General features: G+C 40.0%; 2 protein-coding genes across 2 annotated transcripts; both read right to left on the reverse strand.

The window, feature by feature from the left end:
• Positions 1-476: 476 nt before the first annotated feature.
• Positions 477-1,867, reverse strand: LOC132890301 (regakine-1-like). The gene is made up of 3 exons (XM_060927111.1): positions 1,656-1,867; positions 744-870; positions 477-619 (listed from the first exon to the last, which is right to left on the reverse strand). The coding sequence occupies exons 1-3, from the start codon at positions 1,723-1,725 to the stop codon at positions 562-564; spliced, it is 255 nt and encodes an 84-aa protein (XP_060783094.1). The 5' UTR covers positions 1,726-1,867; the 3' UTR covers positions 477-561.
• Positions 1,868-4,881: 3,014 nt separating this feature from the next.
• Positions 4,882-6,463, reverse strand: LOC132890302 (C-C motif chemokine 14-like). Its single transcript, XM_060927112.1, has 3 exons — positions 6,258-6,463; positions 5,610-5,721; positions 4,882-5,080 (listed from the first exon to the last, which is right to left on the reverse strand). Exons 1-3 carry the CDS (start codon positions 6,358-6,360, stop codon positions 5,026-5,028), a joined length of 270 nt encoding a protein of 89 aa, XP_060783095.1. The 5' UTR covers positions 6,361-6,463; the 3' UTR covers positions 4,882-5,025.
• Positions 6,464-21,865: the final 15,402 nt, after the last annotated feature.

The raw sequence follows: 21,865 nt of genomic DNA on the forward strand, positions 1-21,865 counted from the left end.
TCATTTCAATCTGCTGCTCATGCTGCATCATGGAGGAGCAAAACAAGCTCAAACGGAAAGTGCTATCTACCCTGTTTTGCATCCATGATCTCGCAGATTCCCACAATTATCTATTTTCACTGTGATTGACAGGAGAGAGAGCGCATTTCCCGGCCACCCAGTGAGCATGGCCAATTTTGTTCCCTTGGCTCTTTGGCTACAGTATCATTGGGATTGGTGCTCACAATCTCATTTAAAACAATTTTCAATGAAAGAAAGATTTTCTCCTCCATTCACTAGTTTTATTTTAGACATTTTCTCAGATCACACTCATGTTTCTGCAAATAAATCGTGTAGTCCACTCAGTGTTGTGTTTATAACTTCATTTGAATCTGCATCACATTAAGCGACAGTAACATCATTAAGCGTCATAATAAATGGTTGATACAAGTGGAATGCAGTGAGTTAAAGCTTAAACTTTATTATGCATTTGTGTGTGTGTGTGTGTGTGTGTGTGTGTGTGTGTGTGTGTGTGTGTGTGTGTGTGTGTGTTGCATCTGAGTTGCAGCATTAAGGTGGAGTCTATGCTTTGCCAGTGACTTTATGAACACACAGGCTGGCATACTCAGGAGTAGTAACACTGAAACACACAAAAACACACACATCAGTACAATCACATCGACTCTTATGAAATTGATTTAAATTCATTTTTATCTTAAACCACATTATACAATAGTAATCCATATGTTATGTGAGATACCCACATAAAGCCTTGCTGTGGACAGTGTGAGCCTGTCTTTTTGACCTTCTGGATTTTTTTGGGAGGAATCCGGCCAGTGAAGAACTTGAAACAGCAGGACTCAGACTGTGAGATAGGCTGAAGAGCTTCAACTGGGCAAGAGACAGAGCAAGTCCACAATAACTCAATAAAATAGGCATAAAGCATCATATAAAAATGATTCCTTTACTTCTTCAGTTTAATACCATTACGAATAATAATAATAATAATAATAATAATAATAATAATAATAATCTATTTAATGCTTATATGTTACTGTTTGTGAATAGGTTAACAGTAATATATTTCAAATTTTCACTCTAATCATAATTCTATTTCCATGACAGAAAAAATCCAGTCTTACAACTCAAACTCCAATATAAGTCACTTTGTAGGTGTAAAATGACGAACTATGATACATGAGCTATTGTGCTGCATGAAGTATTGGCACCCCCTATCCCATCCATCAATTAAAATTATTCCGAAAGAATTATATTTTTCCTCTGAACAGGGTAGAAGGTGCCAATATTTTGTGCAGGGCAACAAAAAAAGACACAGTTCATCATTTTAAACCTACAAAATGACCCAAATGGGTGAGAATATGCCCAGTGAATGTAGATATGTATATAAATAAATATAAACATATTTGTATATTTAACAATTACTCATCGAAGAAAATTAAAACTTGTGCACCAAATTGTAGTGTTTTTTTTTATTAAAGATGTATGCTGTACAATCATTCTGCCACAGAAAAAGAACAGTTCAGAGAAATTACTGAACGCCCAAATATTGCCATGACATTCATATCCAAGATGACATTCATGTCACTGTATGTAAACTTCTGAACACAACTGTATGTAAGAGCTATACTGTATAAAAAAGTGTGTAATAAACTCACGCTGAGCGTCTGAGTAGAGCGCCAAGTTCAGGATCAAGCCCAGGACCAAAAATACATGACCCATCTTCATTTTTTCAGCAGCTGGTTGTGTGAAGATTTGATCCCTTCTCTTGCTCTAATATCAATTTTGATTGAATCAGATTTTATTGGTTCATTTTATACAAATGATTATTCAAGGCTGATTTTTCTCCACCCTCTGTACATCTACACATCTCTGCATCCATCCCCTCGACTCACCACATCCTCCACTCTAGATATACATACAAGCAGCTACAAAGATCTTTAATCAAGATTATCCTACAGTCAAAAGGATTTGAAAACCTGACTATCATGTCCATATGTGGTTCGTCCCCAAACTTTTGCCAAAAAGCTTAAAGCAGACATTTGTATTGAATGTGCTTGCATGCTGTAGCATTATAATTTCCCTTCACTGGAACTAAAAGGCCCAAACCTGTTCCAGCATGACAAAGCCTCTGTGCACAAAGTGAGCTCCACAAAGACATCATGTGTTAAGGTTGGAGTGGAAGAACTCGAGTGTCCTGCACAGAGCCCTGACTGACCTCGACCCTATCGAACACCTTTGGGATGAACTGGAACACCAACTACACCCCAGGCCTCCTCACTCAACATTAGGGCCTGATCTCACTGATGCTCTTCTAGCTGAACAAACACAAATCCACACAGCTACACCATAAAATCTAGCTGAAAGCCTTCCCAGAATAGTGGAATGTAATTATAACAACAAGTCTGGAATGGGATATTCAACAAGCACATATGGGTGTAATGGTCAGGTGTTCTATATATGATTATTGTGGAGCTTTGTGTGCACTGAGCAGAGCCTCTTACTTAAAAGAATATGGTAATGCATCAACCTGATTTTTGATGGCTTTGACCCTAAGATGTCCATATGTACGAAAGAACATACAGGTGTTCTGTATATGGTTTTCATGTATCTAGAAGATAGTGACTCATCCATCTGTCATCATTTAAACACTGCTATACAGCCTATGTTGAGTGCAAAAGTTGATAAAACCAACAGATAACACAAGTTTGATTTTACAGATATTCCCTCATAGTACTCGTAACAAAACTAGTAAGAAAAATGGGAAGAATGTGACTTCTATAAGAATGACTTTTCCAAGTTTGTTGTTTGTTTGCTGTTTTTAGGGTTTTTTAAAGTAGTTTTCCTCACTCTTCGAGGAGTGTGAAGAATGCTTAAAGCCATTTTTTCCTCAGGTTGCTCCATAACACATGCTTCCTCACATGGGACACATGAATCCAGCCAACTGCATCTGTTTGAACTGCAGCTCACGCTGCATCACAGGGCAGCATAACACCCTCGAAGGAAATCACTCTTTACCCTGCTCTTCATATGTGAGCTCACAACTGGCTCACGTCACTGTGAGAGAGTATGGCCAGTTTTGCTCCCTTTGCTCCCAGTCACAGACCCAGAGATGGTCAGTAACAAAGTACATTTACTTAAGTACACTTTTTGAGTATCTGCACTTTACTTGAGTATTAAATTTTTTGGCAACTTATGACTTTAACTTCACTACATTTGAAATATAAATATCATACTTTTTACTCCACTACATTTCTATCAAGGTCCTTGTTACTCGTTACTATGAAGTAGCTTTGAAAGTGGATGTTTTTCTTTTCTTTTATAAAACATGATTGGTTTTTCCACTGGTGACACTGAGGCAGCCTATCAGTAATCACTAGGGTCACGTCACGTCCATAGACTGGATAAAATCAAGATCAGTGATTTCTCTGCAGCATTATTTAACACGATCAGTTGATGGCAGAATGGAAGGAGGCAGTTCTTCTGGAAAATGCACACACTCATGGCTATAGCTAGAACCCAAGTTTCAGTTTTCTGAAAGGAATAAAGAGTCATTTCATTTTAAATATTTGCTTTGTTTGCTGAAAATGGAGCACATCATAGCCTACAAAAACTTGCTGTCCAACCTGCAGAAGCATATTGAGGTATGTACTGTAAACATTTTATTTCAAGTGAAAACTTGCAATGAAGTTGTATGTACTTTTAGAGTTAGCGATAACATTGCAATAGCTGTGCAGTCTGGTTAGTCAAAGTACTTTCTATGGATTTGCCCATCAAGTTGCCATCGCCTTGTCCATGGCTAACGTTAACACAAACGTCAACTTATCTGAAGTGCTTTCAGAAATGTTTTAGCATAATCTTGCCAAATAAACAAAATATAGAAATCTTTCTTTTCTAGTAGAATTAGCTAACCAATACAATTTTGAGTTTGAAAAGATTTTGCTAGCATGTCAGGTGGAGCTTCACTGACTAGCTACCTTAATGTTAAACCACCATGATTCCACAGGCAGATTCATATGTACATGAAAACATACACGTGCGTGCACACACACACACTACACACACACACACACACACACACACACAAAACCTGTGAGATGTACAGAATTATACTAGTCAGTCACAACAAATTGTTAAGCTAGAGGAGTGGACCTGGGTTTATTAAGCTTAAGGTGTGGACCTGGGTTTATTAAGCTAAAGGTGCGGACCTGGGTTTATTAAGCTAAACGTGTGGACCTGGGTTTATTCAGCTAAAGGTGTGGATCTGGGTTTTACTCAGGTTGGATTGTCATTTTTATTTTCTGAGAAAGCTGCATTTACAGCTATTCCACTGTCTTCCTGATTAACATACACATACATGTATGCACACACTGCCAGAGCCGGGTCAGAACACTACCATGCGGCTTTGTGGGGGTGGGGAGGAGGGTTACAATTAAAAAAAAATGAAAGTGACAATGGTTCTTTTTCATTTCAGTTGTTTTTCATACTGTAACATTCTACCATGTGTTTATTCTACAGGTTCTACAAGACCATCAGTCGAGCCAGTCGGTTGCTTCAGAGGCATTATGTTTTGTAAGCGCTGTGACAATAATACAACAATTCGTTGACAGAAAATGTACTTTTAATACTTAAGTCCAACTGTCCAACTTTCACTTGTATTGGAGTAATATTTGACCAGTGGGATCTGTACTTTGACTTAACTAATGAAGTTGGGTACTTTGTCACCTCTGCACAGATCACTGTGGCACTGTTGGGATTCAAACTCCCTTTAAAAATTATTTTTGATGAAAGAATAATTTTCTGATACATTGCTAATCCGGTAGCTTTATTTTTCAGACATCACAGTAATGTTTCTGTTAATAAATCATGCAGTCTACTCAGTGGTGCATTTATATCTTTATTTGAATCTGCATCACATTAAGTATCAGTAACATCATTGAGCGTCATAATAAATGGTTGATAAAAAACATATGCAGTGACGTGTGATATGTTGCAGCTCAGTTGTAGCATTAAGATGCTTTAAGCTTTTTATTCAGTGGCGAGTTTCCGAACACACAGTTTGCGGTGCTTAGGAGTAGTAACACTGAAACACACACAAAGACACACATGAATACAATCTCATCTATTCTCATCTCATTTAAAAATTGATTTAATTTCAATAATATATATATATATATATATATATGGGCTGCACAGTGGTGTAGTGGTTAGCGCTGTCGCCTCACAGCAAAAAGGACCTGGGTTCGAGCCCCGTGGCCGGCGAGGGCCTTTCTGTGTGGAGTTTGCATGTTCTCCCCGTGTCCGCGTGGGTTTCCTCCGGGTGCTCTGGTTTCCCCCACAGTCCAAAGACATGCAGGTTAGGTTAACTGGTGACTCTAAATTGAGCGTAGGTGTGAATGTGAATGGTTGTCTGTGTCTATGTGTCAGCCCTGTGATGACCTGGTGACTTGTCCAGGGTGAACCCCGCCTTTCACCCGTAGTCAGCTGGGATAGGCTCCAGCTCACCTGCGACCCTGTAGAACAGGATAAAGCGGCTACAGATAATGAGATGAGATGATATATATATATATATATAAAATGACATAATAAAACAGTAATTGTCAGATACTCACATGAATCCTTGATGAGAACAGCGCGTGTCTGTCGGTATAGCACTCAGGACCTTTTGGGGAGGAATTTTTCCCTGGAAAAATTCAAAACAGCAGTCTATAGGCTGGGCCTGAGCTAAATCCAAGAAAGAGACAAATGAGATTGTTTTAGTCAAATAGAAATATGCATAAAACATCATGCAAAAATGATTCCTTCATTTCTTATGTTCCTGGAGCACTTTATGATGTTAATGCTTGATTTATTATTCATTAATACTATTATAATTCTAATTCTACCATTAAAAAAGACAGACACTTCATCTGTTATGTTTGACACATTTAGGACCCACAGAAATCATGTTTTTATTTTCACATGCAATTCTTATACTAACTGTGGGCTTCATGTGTACAGGATGTAGTTTTATTTTTCACACGTAGGGCATTTGCAGTCATCGCCACGTTACACCGAGTCACCATTTATCCAGTCCAACTCCTACATAATCACTTACTGGTGTAAAATTTCTGAGTATTGTCCATGAGCTGTTGTTCAGCATCCGGTACTGACTCACCTCTCCCTTCTCAAACAATGGACAGTAAACCAAGGTATATTTAATTACATTACATATACAATAATGTTGACAAGCTACATAAAAAAGTGTACAATAAACTCACGCTGAGCATCTGAGCAGAGCGCCATGATCAGGATGAAACCCAGGACCAAAAATCCATGACACATCTTTCTGTTCTCAGCAGGTGGGTGAAGATCTTCGCTCATCTCTCTTCAAGATCAAATTAAATTGTCAGGTTTTACTGGCTCATTTTATACAAACATTTTTTTCAAAATCAGATAATCTGCACGACCTACTTGTGCTACACGCATCTCATCTCACTACTTCCTCTACCCATGCCTGCTCTAAATCTATAATCAAGATTTACCTAAAAGATAAATAGAAGCTGCTGATTCATCACACATCCTTTCAACCTTAAATACTACAATACAGCTTATAGCTGAAAGCAAAAGTTAATGAAATCAACATTTAATGCAAGTTAGCTTTTCCAGATATCCCCTCATTCATAACAAAAATTATCTAAAAATTAAATCTGTAAATCTATATGTATGGAGCTCTGGAAGAGACATGGGTGGGAAAAAAGATGTAGTTTTGTGAGATCCCACAATTTGTGAGATCCCAAAAATCAGTTCGGCAACATAATAGACCATTAGAATGGAGCTCATACACCTGTACCTCTCAAAATACAATTCTTTGAACCTGTCCCACAGTTGTATGCACTCTGAACTGATCTGCAAGTACACTGACTTCAATGAGAAACTCTGCAATCTGACCTCTCTGATCTCGCAAACCTACGGGGTTTTTTGTTTGGGGCTTTTTTTTTGTTTGTTTTTTCCACCCATGTCCCTTCCAGGGCTCTGTACATATGCAAGGCACGGCAAGCCATGTTTTAATGGATATGAAGAGTATTTAACAAACAGGGAATTCTGTTTTGTGGACAAACTGAAAAGTATCAATACTCACTGCTTTTATGAGTAGAACATCTCTAGGAACCTCTCCATAGAAACAGTGGGGGCTGAAAACTAATTGGATTTCTGTTAGCCTGGTGTAAGCGTAGGCCAATTATATCAAATGAGATGGATGGGAGGTCCATATCTGCTCCATACCAACTCTGTACTGATGTCCCAGAAGGCTCAGTACTTGGTCCTCTTCTATTTTCCCTCTTTACACACTCTCATTGCTTTGCTGATTACACATTCAACTCATTCTCTCCTTTTCTCCATAAGACATTTCTGCTCAGATATTGGCATACCTTATATATTCTTGGAGATGGAAATACATTTGCTGAGATCTGGTCATTGCCCTTGTGATCTATTTGATGCTATTGTAGTGTTTGGAGGTGGAAAAACACATATGGGCATTTCAGTCCTGAACCATATCCAGTGCCAACATTAGACTCTGAAAGAACAAGCTATCTAGCGACTTAGGATAACTACTTTAGAAGAAAAGGCATTTTGTTTTGTTGCAGTATAGAAACCTGTCACATGAAGATGATGTAATGATGACAGCATATTTGCTGTTAAACTTTCTGAATCCAAGAACATACTCTTACTGGCTGTGAAATGATGGTATGACCTTCAGAAGATATTTGATAATTCAGCACTGAGTGCACTGAAACTAACAGAATGTCTTTTCTTTTTTTCAAGTTTGCCTTAATGAAAATATATTTTAGAGTGTTTATAAATTCTTAAAATCCCCACATCTATGTGCGCTCAATGAGCGTAGGTTTAATTGGCTGATATGGGTAAGGGCCTTACCCAAGGACCCAACAGTGGCAGCTTGGAGGTTCTGGGGCTCGAACCCCTGACCCTTGGAATTATAATCCTCCTATTATTAATATGAGTAATGTAATAATGTTTATAAATAGAATTTAACCTAAGTAATTATTATTATTATTATTATTATTATTATTATTATTATTATTATATGAATAGCAATATAGTAGCAATTAATTATATGCCTTAATATTTATATTACTATTTATAACTATCCTTATGTCACCTCCACTGTCCATTCTCTGTCCCCTGCACTTTCATTCACTGTACAACACATCCCACACTTCAATTCCCATCATGCTCCTCACTGCTCTCCATCACCTGAGTACTGATAAGGCACACCTGTTCATCATTACAGCCTCATTACTCCACAGTATATAAGGACTCTGTTCACTCTAGCTCTCTGCAAAGTAGTTCAAGTTCAAGCATTTTATTGTCATTGTTAAGGCACAATGAAATTTATTTTTGTGCTGGTCCCAAAGGTGCAAAATATTAAGACCAAAAAAAAAAAACACCTTACTGAGCAAATTTGTTCTGGTTTTCACTGTTCATTTCCAAGACATTTGTTTTTGACTTGTTCCTGTTTACTGACTTTTAGTTTTAGATTATCCTGTCTATGCCTGTTTGCAAATCACTCAACCAATGCCTGTTTATTGAGTATGTTTCTGCCGACTGGTTTGGAATTGTCTACAACTTTGAACTTCTATTAAAAGCCATCAAGGTGCACTTGCATCCTTTCATTCCATGCCTGGTTTTAGTGACAGAATACTTCTTTGCAACATGGATGCAGCACGGATGCAGCCTGGACTTCCTGTTGCAATGCACTATATATTTCGCTGCTCAAGAAAGAGCTTCAGATCAGGATAGGGTGGCTCAGGCCAAGTTTATATTAGACCGTATCTGTCTCGTTTTCTTCGCGGATGCACTGTCCGTTTACATTAAACCGCCTGGAAACGCCGGGAAATGGGAATCCGCCAGGGTCCACGTATTCAATCTAGATCGTGTCTGGTCCGGTGCTGTGTAAACATTGAGAATACGCGGATACGCTGTGCTGAGCTCTAGCTGGCGTCGTCATTGGACAACGTCACTGTGACATCCACCTTCCTGATTCGCTGGCGTTGGTCATGTGACACGACTGCTGAAAAACGGCACGGACTTCCGCCTTGTATCACCTTTCATTAAAGAGTATAAAAGTATGAAAATACTGCAAATACTGATGCAAATACTGCCCATTGTGTAGTTATGATTGTCTTTAGGCTTGCCATCCTTCCACTTGCAAGTGGTAAGTGATATGCACTGGGATCACACACACAGTGGCTCAGTCCCGAATCGTGGCTCGTGCACTTCACTCGCGCGCTCTGTGAGCTGCGCAGGGCCGGAGTGCGCACCCTCCAGAGGGCACTCGCTGTTCAGGGCGGAGTGATTTGGAGCGCAGGATGCCTGCGGAGCCGAGCGTATCCGTGTATTGGTGTTGCTGTGTGCACGCGAATCGTGTATTGGTGTTGCTGTGTGCACACTAATCGTTTTAAAAACGTTAATCTGATGATCCGCTGATACAGTCTAATATAAACCCCACCTCAGTTGATAAAGTTGCTAATAGGCAAAGCTATTTGATGGGTTACCACTGTCTGGGAGTAGAACCATGGAGCCATGCTCACCTATGAACAGTTTGTCTTGATGTTCTGGTGTGTATTCGATCATGCAGCTGAAGACACAGAGATTAGCAAACATTTGCTGGCCATTTGGCAAGGATAATGACATGAGTATGCACTTGAGTTCCAGACATTATCTGCAGGATGTAAATGGAATGAGCTCACAGTAAAAGCCATTTTCCACCAAGGACTGAATGCAGACATTCTCATGGAGCTTGCCTGCCATGACGACCAGTTCACCCTTGACTCCCTCATTGATCTCACTATACGTCTGGATCAACTCATTCAATGCCGGTCAAAGGTGTCAGGTCTCGTGTGTTTGACAGCTCCACCTGCCAACGCAGAGCCCATGCAGTTTGGTCACACCCAGCTAAGCATCATCAAAAGGGCAAAGCAATGACAAGATGGTCAGTGCTTCTACTGTGGCAATACAGAGCACCTCATCTCTGACTGCCTGTGATGCCATAAGGCTTCCAACAAGGAGGCGAGCAGAGAAAGAATCCCTGTGGACTCTCACCCAATTCCAGTGAGTCAGGTCCAATCTCTCTCACAAATTCTTGATGCTGCTAGGACAGATAAAATACTCAGGCTCCCTCTCTGCCCTTACATCTCTAATGGATGCTGGAGCCACAGGCAACTTCATCAATCATCACATGGCCAAACAACTCCAGATCACATTACTTCCTTTGTCCAAGCCTCTGCCCATTTATGCTAGTGATGGAGGACCCATCGGTGCTGGTACAGTAACACATTGCACTCTGACACTGGAACTCCATGTCAGTGTCCTGCACAAAGAACCCTCAAGCTTAATGGTTATGTCCAAACTGGCTCACTCCATTGTACTGGGAATGCCATGGATGGAGCTTCATGACCCAGTCATATCTTGGGCCAGGTGGGAAATCTTGCATTGGTCACCATACTACCTAGAACACTGCCTCCTATGCCCACACCTCTGCCTCATATCAAACACAGTGGAAAGCCCATAAACCACAGAACAAGTGCAAATTACCAAGGTGTACCATACACTTATACAACCCCGATTCCAAAAAAGTTGGGACAAAGTACAAATTGTAAATAAAAACAGAATGCAATGATGTGGAAGTTTCAAAATTCCATGTTTTATTCAGAATAGAACATAGATGACATATCAAATGTTTAAACTGAGAAAATGTATCATTTAAAGAGAAATATTAGGTGATTTTAAATTTCATGACAACAACACATCTCAAAAAAGTTGGGACAAGGGCATGTTTCCCACTGTGAGACATCCCCTTTTCTCTTTACAACAGTCTGTAAACGTCTGGGGACTGAGGAGACAAGTTGCTCAAGTTTAGGGATAGGAATGTTAACCCATTCTTGTCTAATGTAGGATTCTAGTTGCTCAACTGTCTTAGGTCTTTTTTGTCGTATCTTCCATTTTATGATGCGCCAAATGTTTTCTATGGGTGAAAGATCTGGACTGCAGGCTGGCCAGTTCAGTACCTGGACCCTTCTTCTACGCAGCCATGATGCTGTAATTGATGCAGTATGTGGTTTGGCATTGTCATGTTGGAAAATGCAAGGTCTTCCCTGAAAGAGACGTCGTCTGGATGGGAGCATATGTTGCTCTAGAACCTGGATATACCTTTCAGCATTGATGGTGTCTTTCCAGATGTGTAAGCTGCCCATGCCACATACACTAATGCAACCCCATACCATCAGAGATGCAGGCTTCTGAACTGAGCGCTGATAACAACTTGGGTCATCCTTCTCCTCTTTAGTCCAAATGTCACGGCGTCCCTGATTTCCATAAAGAACTTCAAATTTTGATTCGTCTGACCACAGAACAGTTTTCCACTTTGCCACAGTCCATTTTAAATGAGCCTTGGCCCAGAGAAGACGTCTGCACTTCTGGATCATGTTTAGATATGGCTTCTTCTTTGAACTATAGAGTTTTAGCTGGCAACAGCGGATGGCACGGTGAATTGTGTTCACAGATAATGTTCTCTGGAAATATTCCTGAGCCCATTTTGTGATTTCCAATACAGAAGCATGCCTGTATGTGATGCAGTGCCGTCTAAGGGCCCGAAGATCACGGGCACCCAGTATGGTTTTCCGGCCTTGACCCTTACGCACAGAGATTCTTCCAGATTCTCTGAATCTTTTGATGATATTATGCACTGTAGATGATGATATGTTCAAACTCTTTGCAATTTTACACTGTCAAACTCCTTTCTGATATTGCTCCACTATTTGTCAGCGCAGAATTAGGGGGATTGGTGATCCTCTTCCCATCTTTACTTCTGAGAGCCACTGCCACTCCAAGATGCTCTTTTTATACCCAGTCATGTTAATGACCTATTGCCAATTGACCTAATGAGTTGCAATTTGGTCCTCCAGCTGTTCCTTTTTTGTACCTTTAACTTTTCCAGCCTCTTATTGCCCCTGTCCCAACTTTTTTGAGATGTGTTGCTGTTATGAAATTTCAAATGAGCCAATATTTCAAAATGTCTCACTTTCGACATTTGATATGTTGTCTATGTTCTATTGTGAATACAATATCAGTTTTTGAGATTTGTAAATTATTGCATTCCGTTTTTATTTACAATTTGTACTTTGTCCCAACTTTTTTGGAATCAGGGTTGTAGAAGTTTTCAGCAAAAAAGAAAGCCAAGGCAAGGCAAGGCAAGTTTATTTATATAGCACATTTCATACACAGTGGCAGTTCAATGTGCTTTACAGAAGTAAAAGCAAAACAGTAAACAATAGAAAATAAAATTACATAAAATAAATGGGGAAGAAAATTAATAAGAATTAAATAATAGTAGAAATAAAATAATAAAATGAGATAAAAGTTCAATTAAAAAAACAGCAGAATAAAATAGAATAAAAGTTAAGTAAAATTTAAAACATGGAGAGACTGTAAAAGTAAAGAGTTTAAAAGATGTAGAGATGGCAATATTAATAATTTAGCAGAAAGCATCTGAGAACAGCTTGGTCTTTAGTCTAGATTTGAAGCTGCCAACAGCAGGAGCATTTTTGATGTCCTCTGGCAGTTGGTTCCATAGCTGTACTGCATAGTAGCTAAAAGCTGCTTCACCACACTTTGTTTTAACAACTGGTTTTAATAGTAAATTTTTCTGCTGCGATCTGGTAGATCTGATTGGGTTAGGCCGCTGCAACATATCAGAGAGGTAATTGGGCCCTGTACCATTTAGAGATTTGTACACCAGCAGCAATGCTTTAAAGTCAATTCTGTAGCTTACTGGAAGCCAGTGTAGGGACCTTAGAATTGGAGTAATGTGTTCTGTTCTTTTTGTTCGTGTGAGAACCCTAGCTGCTGCATTTTGAACCAGCTGAAGTCGTTTGACGGGTTGTTTTTGGCAGGCCTGTGAAAAGGCCATTGCAGTAATCAACCCTACTAGAGATGAAGGCATGTATAAGTTTTTCCAGATCATTTTTTGACACAAGTCCTCTTAGTTTGGAAATGTTTTTAGGTGATAAAATGCCGTTTTAGTGATTGCTTTCATGTGACTGTCAAAGTTTAGCTCTCTGTCAATGAAAACACCAAGATTTTTAACCATTTCTTTTGTTTTAATCCCCTTTGTGTCAAGAATAGTGGTAATCCTGAGTCTTTCATCTTTTTTTCCAAATAGAATTACTTCTGTTTTATCTGTGTTCTGCTGAAGAAAATTTTGTGACATCCAGTTGTTGATTTGATCAGTACACTGGTAGAGACATTCAAGGGGGGCATAATCATTAGGTGATAGAGCAAGATAAATTTGGGTATCATCTGCATAGCAGTGATATAAAATTGAATTGTTCTTGATAATTTGCCCAAGTGGGAGCATATAAAGGTTGAATAGTAATGGTCCAAGAATCGACCCCTGGGGGACACCACAGGTCAAGGACATTGACGCTGAGGTACAATTTCCCATGGTGACAAAGAAGCTTCTATCTTTTAAGTATGATTTTGTGATCTTCCCCTGCACTGACCATATGACTGTGCCATTGATCTGCTCCCTGGTACCACTCCACCTCACAGTCACATTTACCCTCTGTCTCTCTCTGAACAACAGGCTATGGAGGAGTATGTACAGGAAGCAATTGCCCAGGGATACATGCCACCTTGCCTGCCTCTGTGGGCTTCTTCTTTGTAGAAAAGAAAGATGGCAGTCTACATCCATGCATTGATTATCAGAGGCTGAACCAAGTCTCAGTGAAATACCCTTATCCAACGTCTCTTGTGCCATCAACCTTAAAGCAGTTATACTCAGCAAAGATTTTGATGAAGCTGGATCTCAGGAGTGCCTACAACCTAGTGCACACCTGCTCAGGGGACAAGTAGAAAACTGCCTTTAGCACAACTTGCAGGCATTATGAGTATGCAATCATGCCATATGGGCTCTCTGGCACACCCTCTGTTTTCCAGTATTTGATAAATGATGTACTCAGAGACATGCTGGGGAAATTTGTGATCGGCTATATTGATGAGATCCTGACCAACTCCCCTTCACCTGAAAGTCACATCCTCACACATCAAACAAGTTCTCTCACATCTACTTGAGAACCAACTCAATGTCAAAGGAGAAAAATGTGAGTTCCATGTCTCCACCATTTCTTTCCTGGGATATATCATTAGTCCTGAGGGGGTCAATATGGACACACACACAAGGTATCAGCTGTTGTGTCCTGGCCCATTCCACAGACTATCAAAGATCTACAGTGTTTCCTGGGGTTCACCAACTTTTACTGGTGCTTCATATGAGGTTTTGATGGCATCACTACACCCCTGACATTTCTCCTCAAGAAGGGGGCTAAGAAACTGATCTGGAACCTCATGGCTGAAGCTGCATTCAAGGCTCTCAAGCGTGTATTCATATCAGTGCCCATTCTCAAGCACCCTGATCCCAAAAAAAAAACATGCATGGTGAAGGTGGATGCCTCAGACAAAAGAGTTGATGGTGTATTGTCTCAGTGTTTCAGTGATAAACCAAAGGTGCACCCAGTGGTTTTCTTTTCAAAGAAACTGTCTCCAGCCAAACAAAACTATGATGTCAGCAACAGAGAACTTTTAGCCGTTAAACTGGCATTTGAAGAGTGGAGGTATTGGCTGGAGGTTGCCAAGCATCCTTTCATAGTTTTCATTTAGAGTACCTTTGTACTGCCAAGAGACTGAATCAGAGACAGGCCCAGCTCTTCTTCCCATATGAAAAAGATGTAGATAAATCTTATAAAATTTGTATGTCCTTTGTCTGAAACTTGTATGTAAAGCATACAACAGTGAAACCAGATATAAAATCCTTAGTAAATTTGAACAAAATGAAACTTGTATGATTTGCGTATTTATCAGAACAATATATGACAGTAATGCAAAAGTGGCCACTTTCAGGAGTAAATCATATTCCTTATATGATGCACAATACATGAAACATAAACTGAAGGTGATGAAAAGTTATATATTTTTTATAAGTTTCTTCTATTTCTTTTCCATATGGGTTTACTTGATTTAACTTCACTCTGTCCTACCGTCCTGGCTCTCACAATATTAATGCTGACTCTGTCTTGTAAACATGGTATCCATAAACCTGCACATATGTTCCCCCATGCCTCAGGGCTTGCATCATCACCTGGGCTCATACCTCTCCAGCCACAGGCCACCCAGGGTTTCACTGTACATACCAGCTCCTAAAAGTCAAGTATTCATGACCTAACATGATCTCTGATGTAGTGTGTGTAGTAAAATCACTTATAGCATCTGAGGAGGGCATCATGATCAGGATGAAGCCTGACACACCTCTTCCCCTGAACACTTCCTCCCCTCAGTGTACAGTCAGCAAAAATCTTCTGAAAACCTATAATTAAGAATTATCTCAAAGACAGTAGTTGAGCCGTTCAACTTTACATGATGCATACAAAAGATGAGCGTCCATGTATGTAGGATTTGATAAAAAGCGCACAGGTGAACACAGTCCACAAGCCAAACACAACATTCAGATTGCTATAGAGGGCAAGGCATAATATCAGTAACAAATTAAGGCCAATTATGGCTAATCAAGTGTATAGCAAGGTTTCACTATGAAACAATGTCCATGAGGCGGCACGGTGGTGTAGTGGTTAGCACTGTTGCCTCACAGCAATAAGGATCTGAGTTTGAGCCCAGTGGCTGACAGGGGCCTTTCTGTGTGGAGTTTGCATGTTCTCCCCGTGTCTGCATGGGTTTCCTCTGGGTGCTCCGATTTCCCCCACAGTCCCAAGACATACAGGTTAGGCTAATTGGTGGCTCTAAATTGACCATAGGTGTGAGTGTGAATGGATGTTTGTCTCTTTATGTCAGCCCTGCGATGATCTGGTGACTTGTCCAGGGTGTACCCCACCTCTCACCCATAGCTGGGATAGACTCCAGCTTGCCCATGACCCTGCATAGGATAAGTGGTTATGGAGGATGGATGGACAATGTCCATGAAAAGTTTATATAATGTAGGACTAGGAAGTAATGAGGAAATGAGAGGGCAGTAGTCACGATAGTGAGCATGACCTAAGGGGAAATGTCCTGAGTCCTCAATACAGTATCTCCATATTTCCCAAAGGGCTGTTCCTGACATGGTACAAAAATCCATCAGCTGAGGTGGCATTATAATGTTGTTCTGTATATTTCAGTCAGTAATGTATGATCAGAATAAATGAAAGTTAAATGTGTACCAGGTGGCATGGTGGTGTAGTGGTTAGCACTGTTGCATCACAGCAAGAAGGTCCTGGGTTTGAGCCCAGCGGCCAACAAGGGCTTCTGTGTGGAGTTTGCATGTTCTCCCCATGTTTGCGTGGGTTTCCTCTGGGTGCTCCAGTTTCCCTCACAGTCCCAAGACATATTAGGCTAATCGGTGGCTCTAAATTGACCGTAGGTGTGAGTGTGAATGGTTGTTTGTCTCTGTGTGTTAGTCCTGTGATGACCTGGTGACTTGTCCAGGGTGTACCCTGCCTCTCACCCATAGTCAGCTGGGATAGGCTCCAGCTTGCCTGCAACCCTACACAGGATAAGCAGCTACAGATAATGGATGGATGGATAAATGTGTACCCTTTGTGTACCATGTTTATAAATTACAGTATGAAAATAGGATTGGATCAGTTGTTTATAATGTAAATACTATGACTCAATGTGTATCCTTTTAAACAGTTTTTCATGTTATCTTCAAGCATATCTGTAGGCAAGAAATGTACTTTATCAAATGTCAGTTTTGTATGAATGTAAGTGTAAATTTCAGCTGTACAAAAACAGTGATCTGAAATTAAAACTAGCATGATATATACAAAGCTCTTGCATGGGAAAGGTCCTATAGGACAATCTATCTGTGCCATGCCAATTCCATCCATTACCGCTTATCCTGTGCAGGGTTACTGGCAAGCTGGAGCCTTTCCCATCTGATTATGGGCAAGAGGCATGGTACACCCTGGACAAGTCACCAGATCATCACAGGTTCACATTCACACCTACAGTCAGTTTAGAGCCACCAATTAGCCTAACCTGCATGTCTTTGGGGGAAACCAGAGCACCTGGAGAAAACCCAGGCAGACACAGGGAGAACATGCAAACTCCACACAGAAAGGTCCCTGTCAGCCACTGGGTTCGAACCCAGAACCTTCTTGCTGTGAGGAGACAGTGCTAACCACTACATCACAGTGCCACCCTGTCATGCCAACTGCACAGGTTAAAAAAAAAGTAACTATAATTTTTATTCATAGTAAAATTTGAATAAGTTACTTTTTACTTTTATTTGAGTGGATTTTTATGTAATTTTACTTTAGTACAATTTCACTGTAGTAAGAATCTAAAGTCCTTCCCGCACCATATGGCACATCAGGCGGCACCAATCTCCATTTCTGTAGCCCTTGGTTTCTTGCCTATTACATAGCTAGGGTTACAGTGGGGGGCTGGTCCTCTGGTAACCACGAGAGTTTGACTCCCCACTCACATCTGTATTGCAGCATGCCTTACCAGATGGTAGTAGGTCCCATTTTTATGATGGTCTTTGGTATTACCTGACCACGAGTAGAACTCATAATCCCCCGATCAAGAGGCGGACATGCTAACCACTAGGCCAACTTGTAGTTAACAGTTGCATCCCTTTGCTTTCTATTCTCTAATAAGTAGTAAGAATACGCAAGTAAAATACTTTAATACTCTTTACACCTCTGCTGTTTTTGCAATAAATTTCTCAACTTCATTTGCATCCCTCTGCTTTCTATTCTCTAACAAGTGCCAACAGTGGATAATTACTATGTTACATCGCAAGACACAAACCTGTCACATGATAATGATGATGATGATTTAAATATGATACCACTTTTGCTCATGTCTAGCTTTTACTGTATGTTGCCCCTTGCTGAATGTGGCCCACCTTAAATCTTTGACACTACCTTAGAATTAATAAATAAGACTTTGCTGGGCAGAGTGGAATATTATTGAGCATCAATAGCATTGAAATGAAGCTTCACACTGAAAAAAACAAATCATGTGAATAAAAGTTTATTAGATTAATAGTTTATTAGATTTGTATTTCTGTGCTGTCAAAGCTGCAGCATTAAATTTTAATTGTTTTTCCAGGGGTTTTCCCGAACGCACAGCATCTCACCCTTAGGCATCGTAACACTGAAACACACAGAGATGCGCGCACACACACACACACACACACACACACACACACAGTAGAGTCTTATAACAGTTTATTCAGAAGGGGACAGGTTAAAGATTTTATTATCAGATAATAAATCAGTAATGCATGTGTTTAACATCTAAAGGCAGATACTCACAGGAAGCCTTGCTTGGCACAGCTTGAACTGGTCTTTTTCACCCTCAAGACATTTTCAGGAAGGATATGGCCAGGGAAAAAATGGAAACAGCACCAGTCAAAATTAAGACTGTGCGCTGAGTTAAGAGAGACAGATGAGTTATTTCAGGTTACTCTGTAAATACTGCATAACTGTAACATAACAGCAAACATCCAATCGAAACTAGAATAAATAATAAACACACATCATATATTTCATCTGTTTTATTCTTGAAGTGATTCATCCTTAAGTTCTTTCACTTAGGAGACACTTCCAGTACGTGTTAAAGATCTAATAATGTGACTAATAATTTAATTAATCAAATCATTTTTAAAAATATATATCTATCCTTATTTGTTATTATAATTAATTTATACTATATTTTAATATGCGCTAGCGCAAATTGTGACTCTCACTCAGGATCTTTCTACTTTATTATTATTATTATTATTATTATTATTATTATTATTATACTAATGTTTTTTAGGATGCTATTTCTTCCTCAGTTTTCAACCAGTCATCACCAAATTTCACATGATGAATACCTCTGGGCTGAATTACGTTGCTATGACTTTTGGTGCTGATTTGGGTCACTGATCCAGAATGATTCATGAAAAACGGGCTTTTGTTTTCAATCACTTATAACTGTCAATTTTCATGATTTTTTCAATAAGTTTTTTTTTTATTATTATTTAGTTCAGGGCAGCAAGTGCAACTTTTCCTTGACCTTCAATTGAGAAAGGTCAGCTCGCGCAAATTTCTGTGACTTTCATCACAATCTCTATCTAGTTTATATTACTTTTTCTTAATACTACTAATTATCACAAATGTAATGTAATATTTATTTGTAATTAATCCATCCATTTTCCATACCAACTTATCCTATGAAGGGTCACAGGCAAGCTGGATCCTATCCCAACTGACTATGGGTGAGAGGTGGGGTACACCCTGGACAAGTTGCCAGATCATCACAGGGCTGACACATAGAGGCAAACAACCCTTCACACTCACATTCACACCTACCGTACAGTCAATTTAGAGCCACCAATTATCCTAACCTGCATGTCTTTGGACTGTGGGGGAAACCGGAGCACCCGGAGGAAACCCACGCAGACACAGGGAGAACATGCAAACTCTGCACAGAAAGGCCCCTGTCGGCCGCTGGGCCTGAACCCAGAACCTTCTTGCTGTGAGGTGACAGTGCTAACCACTACACCATCGTACCACTCCTATTTGTGATTAATGTTACTTATTAAATATTTTTATTACTATGAATATGAAATTATTTGGGATTGATTTTACACTCACTTTGTCAAAGTAACTCACAAATTCCGAGATTAAAATATCAAAAATTATGAGAAAAAAACTTGGGGAAAATGGAGGGTTGTTTTTTTTCCAGGACCCAGATTGTTTCACTTTGCAAGGTTGAATCGACATCATCACACCACAGACTCCACGTCTGAGCCAAGATTTATAGGAAAGTCATGTCAAGTCAGTTTATTTGTATCACACAGTTAACAACAGACATTGTTGCAGAGCAGATTTACAGAAAAATTAAGACTTTAAAAATATGAACTAATTTTATCCCTAATAAATTTATTTATCCATGATGAGCAAACTTAAGGCAACAGTGGCGAAGAAAACTCCCTTAGATGACACGAGGAAGAAACCTTGAGAGGAACCAGACTCGAAAGGGAACCCAACCTCATCTGGGTGATAACAGATTGCATGATTATCCCCTTTGGACACAAAGAAAAATGCTATGGAACTTCATGCTATGGAACTTCATGTGTACAATTATACATGTTATATCCGAAGGGGTTATAAATAACTTACTTCTGTAACTGTGTTCTATAGAGTCACAAAATACAACTGTGTACCCAGGAAATTTATTATAGTTTAAGCATGAAGTCTGTTTTGTTGAAGCTGCCATCTGCCCATCGATGTAGACCCGAAATGCAGTCTTTCCTCCTCAATTGTGCAATATAATAGGATAAAATGCTAAGAGATTTTCTCCTACATTTTCCAGAATGGGGCAACATGGTGGTGTAGTGGTTAGCGCTGTCACCTCACAGCCAGAAGGTCCAGGTTCGAGCCCCGTGGCCGGCGAGGGCCTTTCTGTGCGGAGTTTGCATGTTCTCCCCGTGTCCACGTGGGTTTCCTCCGGGTGCTCTGGTTTCCCCCACAGTCCAAAGACATGCAGGTTAGGATAACTGGTGACTCTAAATTGACCGTAGGTGTGAATGTGAGTGTGAATGGTTGTCTGTGTCTATGTGTCAGACCTGTGATGACCTGGCGACTTGTCCAGGGTGTACCCCGCCTTTCCGGCGAGGAAAGGAACTGGCCACCCTACCTCACTATGCCGATGGCCCAGGACAAGTGCGCTCTCTAACAGGCACTCCCCCAATGTACGAATTGTATATGGGACCCCCCTTTGCTTTTTGCCGCCTTTCACCCGTAGTCAGCTGGGATAGGCTCCAGCTTGCCTGCGACCCTGTAGAATGGGATAAAGCGGCTAGAGATAATGAGATGAGATTTTCCAGAATGCACTGCAGCCAGGAAACTGGGAAGCACGAGATTTTTGTTTTGTTTTGCTCATATATTTGTGACTTCTTAATCTTAGAAGTTTTGACTTTTTAATGTCAGAAGTTGCTCAGGTTTTTTTTTTCCTTGCAAATTTATGACTTTATAAACTCGGAGAATTTCTGAATTTTTTTTTCTTATTAATTTTCAACTTTAATCTCAGAAATTCAGATTTGTTTTTTCAGTTTTTTCCCCTAATACACTGGCATACATTAAACTGTATATATAGTTGGGGCGTCGTGGCTCAGGTGGTTAAGGCGCCATACCATGAATGCGGGCGACCCGAGTTCGATTCCGGCCCGAGGTCATTTCCCGATCCCTTCCCGTCTCTCTCTCTCCCGCTCATTTCCTGTCTCTACACTGTCCTATCCAATAAAAAAAAGGTGCAAAAAGCCCAAAAAAAAATATCTAAAAAAAAAAAAAAAACTGTATATATAGCATTTACAACCCCGATTCCAAAAAAGTTGGGACAAAGTACAAATTGTAAATAAAAACGGAATGCAATAATTTACAAATCTCAAAAACTGATATTGTATTCACAATAGAACATAGACAACATATCAAATGTCGAAAGTGAGACATTTTGAAATTTCATGCCAAATATTGGCTCATTTGAAATTTCATGACAGTAACACATCTCAAAAAAGTTGGGACAGGGGCAATAAGGCCAAGTTTACATTAGACCGTATCTGTCTCGTTTTCTTCGCGGATGCACTGTCCGTTTACATTAAACCACCTGGAAACGCCGGGAAACGGGAATCCGCCAGGGTCCACGTATTCAATCTAGATCGTGTCTGGTCCGGTGCTGTGTAAACATTGAGAATACGCGGATACGCGGATACGCTTGTGCTGAGCTTTAGCTGGCGTCGTCATTGGACAACGTCACTGTGACATCC

The sequence above is a fragment of the Neoarius graeffei genome, chromosome 8 (genome assembly GCF_027579695.1).
Source record: "Neoarius graeffei isolate fNeoGra1 chromosome 8, fNeoGra1.pri, whole genome shotgun sequence".
Classification (NCBI taxonomy): Eukaryota; Metazoa; Chordata; class Actinopteri; order Siluriformes; family Ariidae; genus Neoarius; species Neoarius graeffei.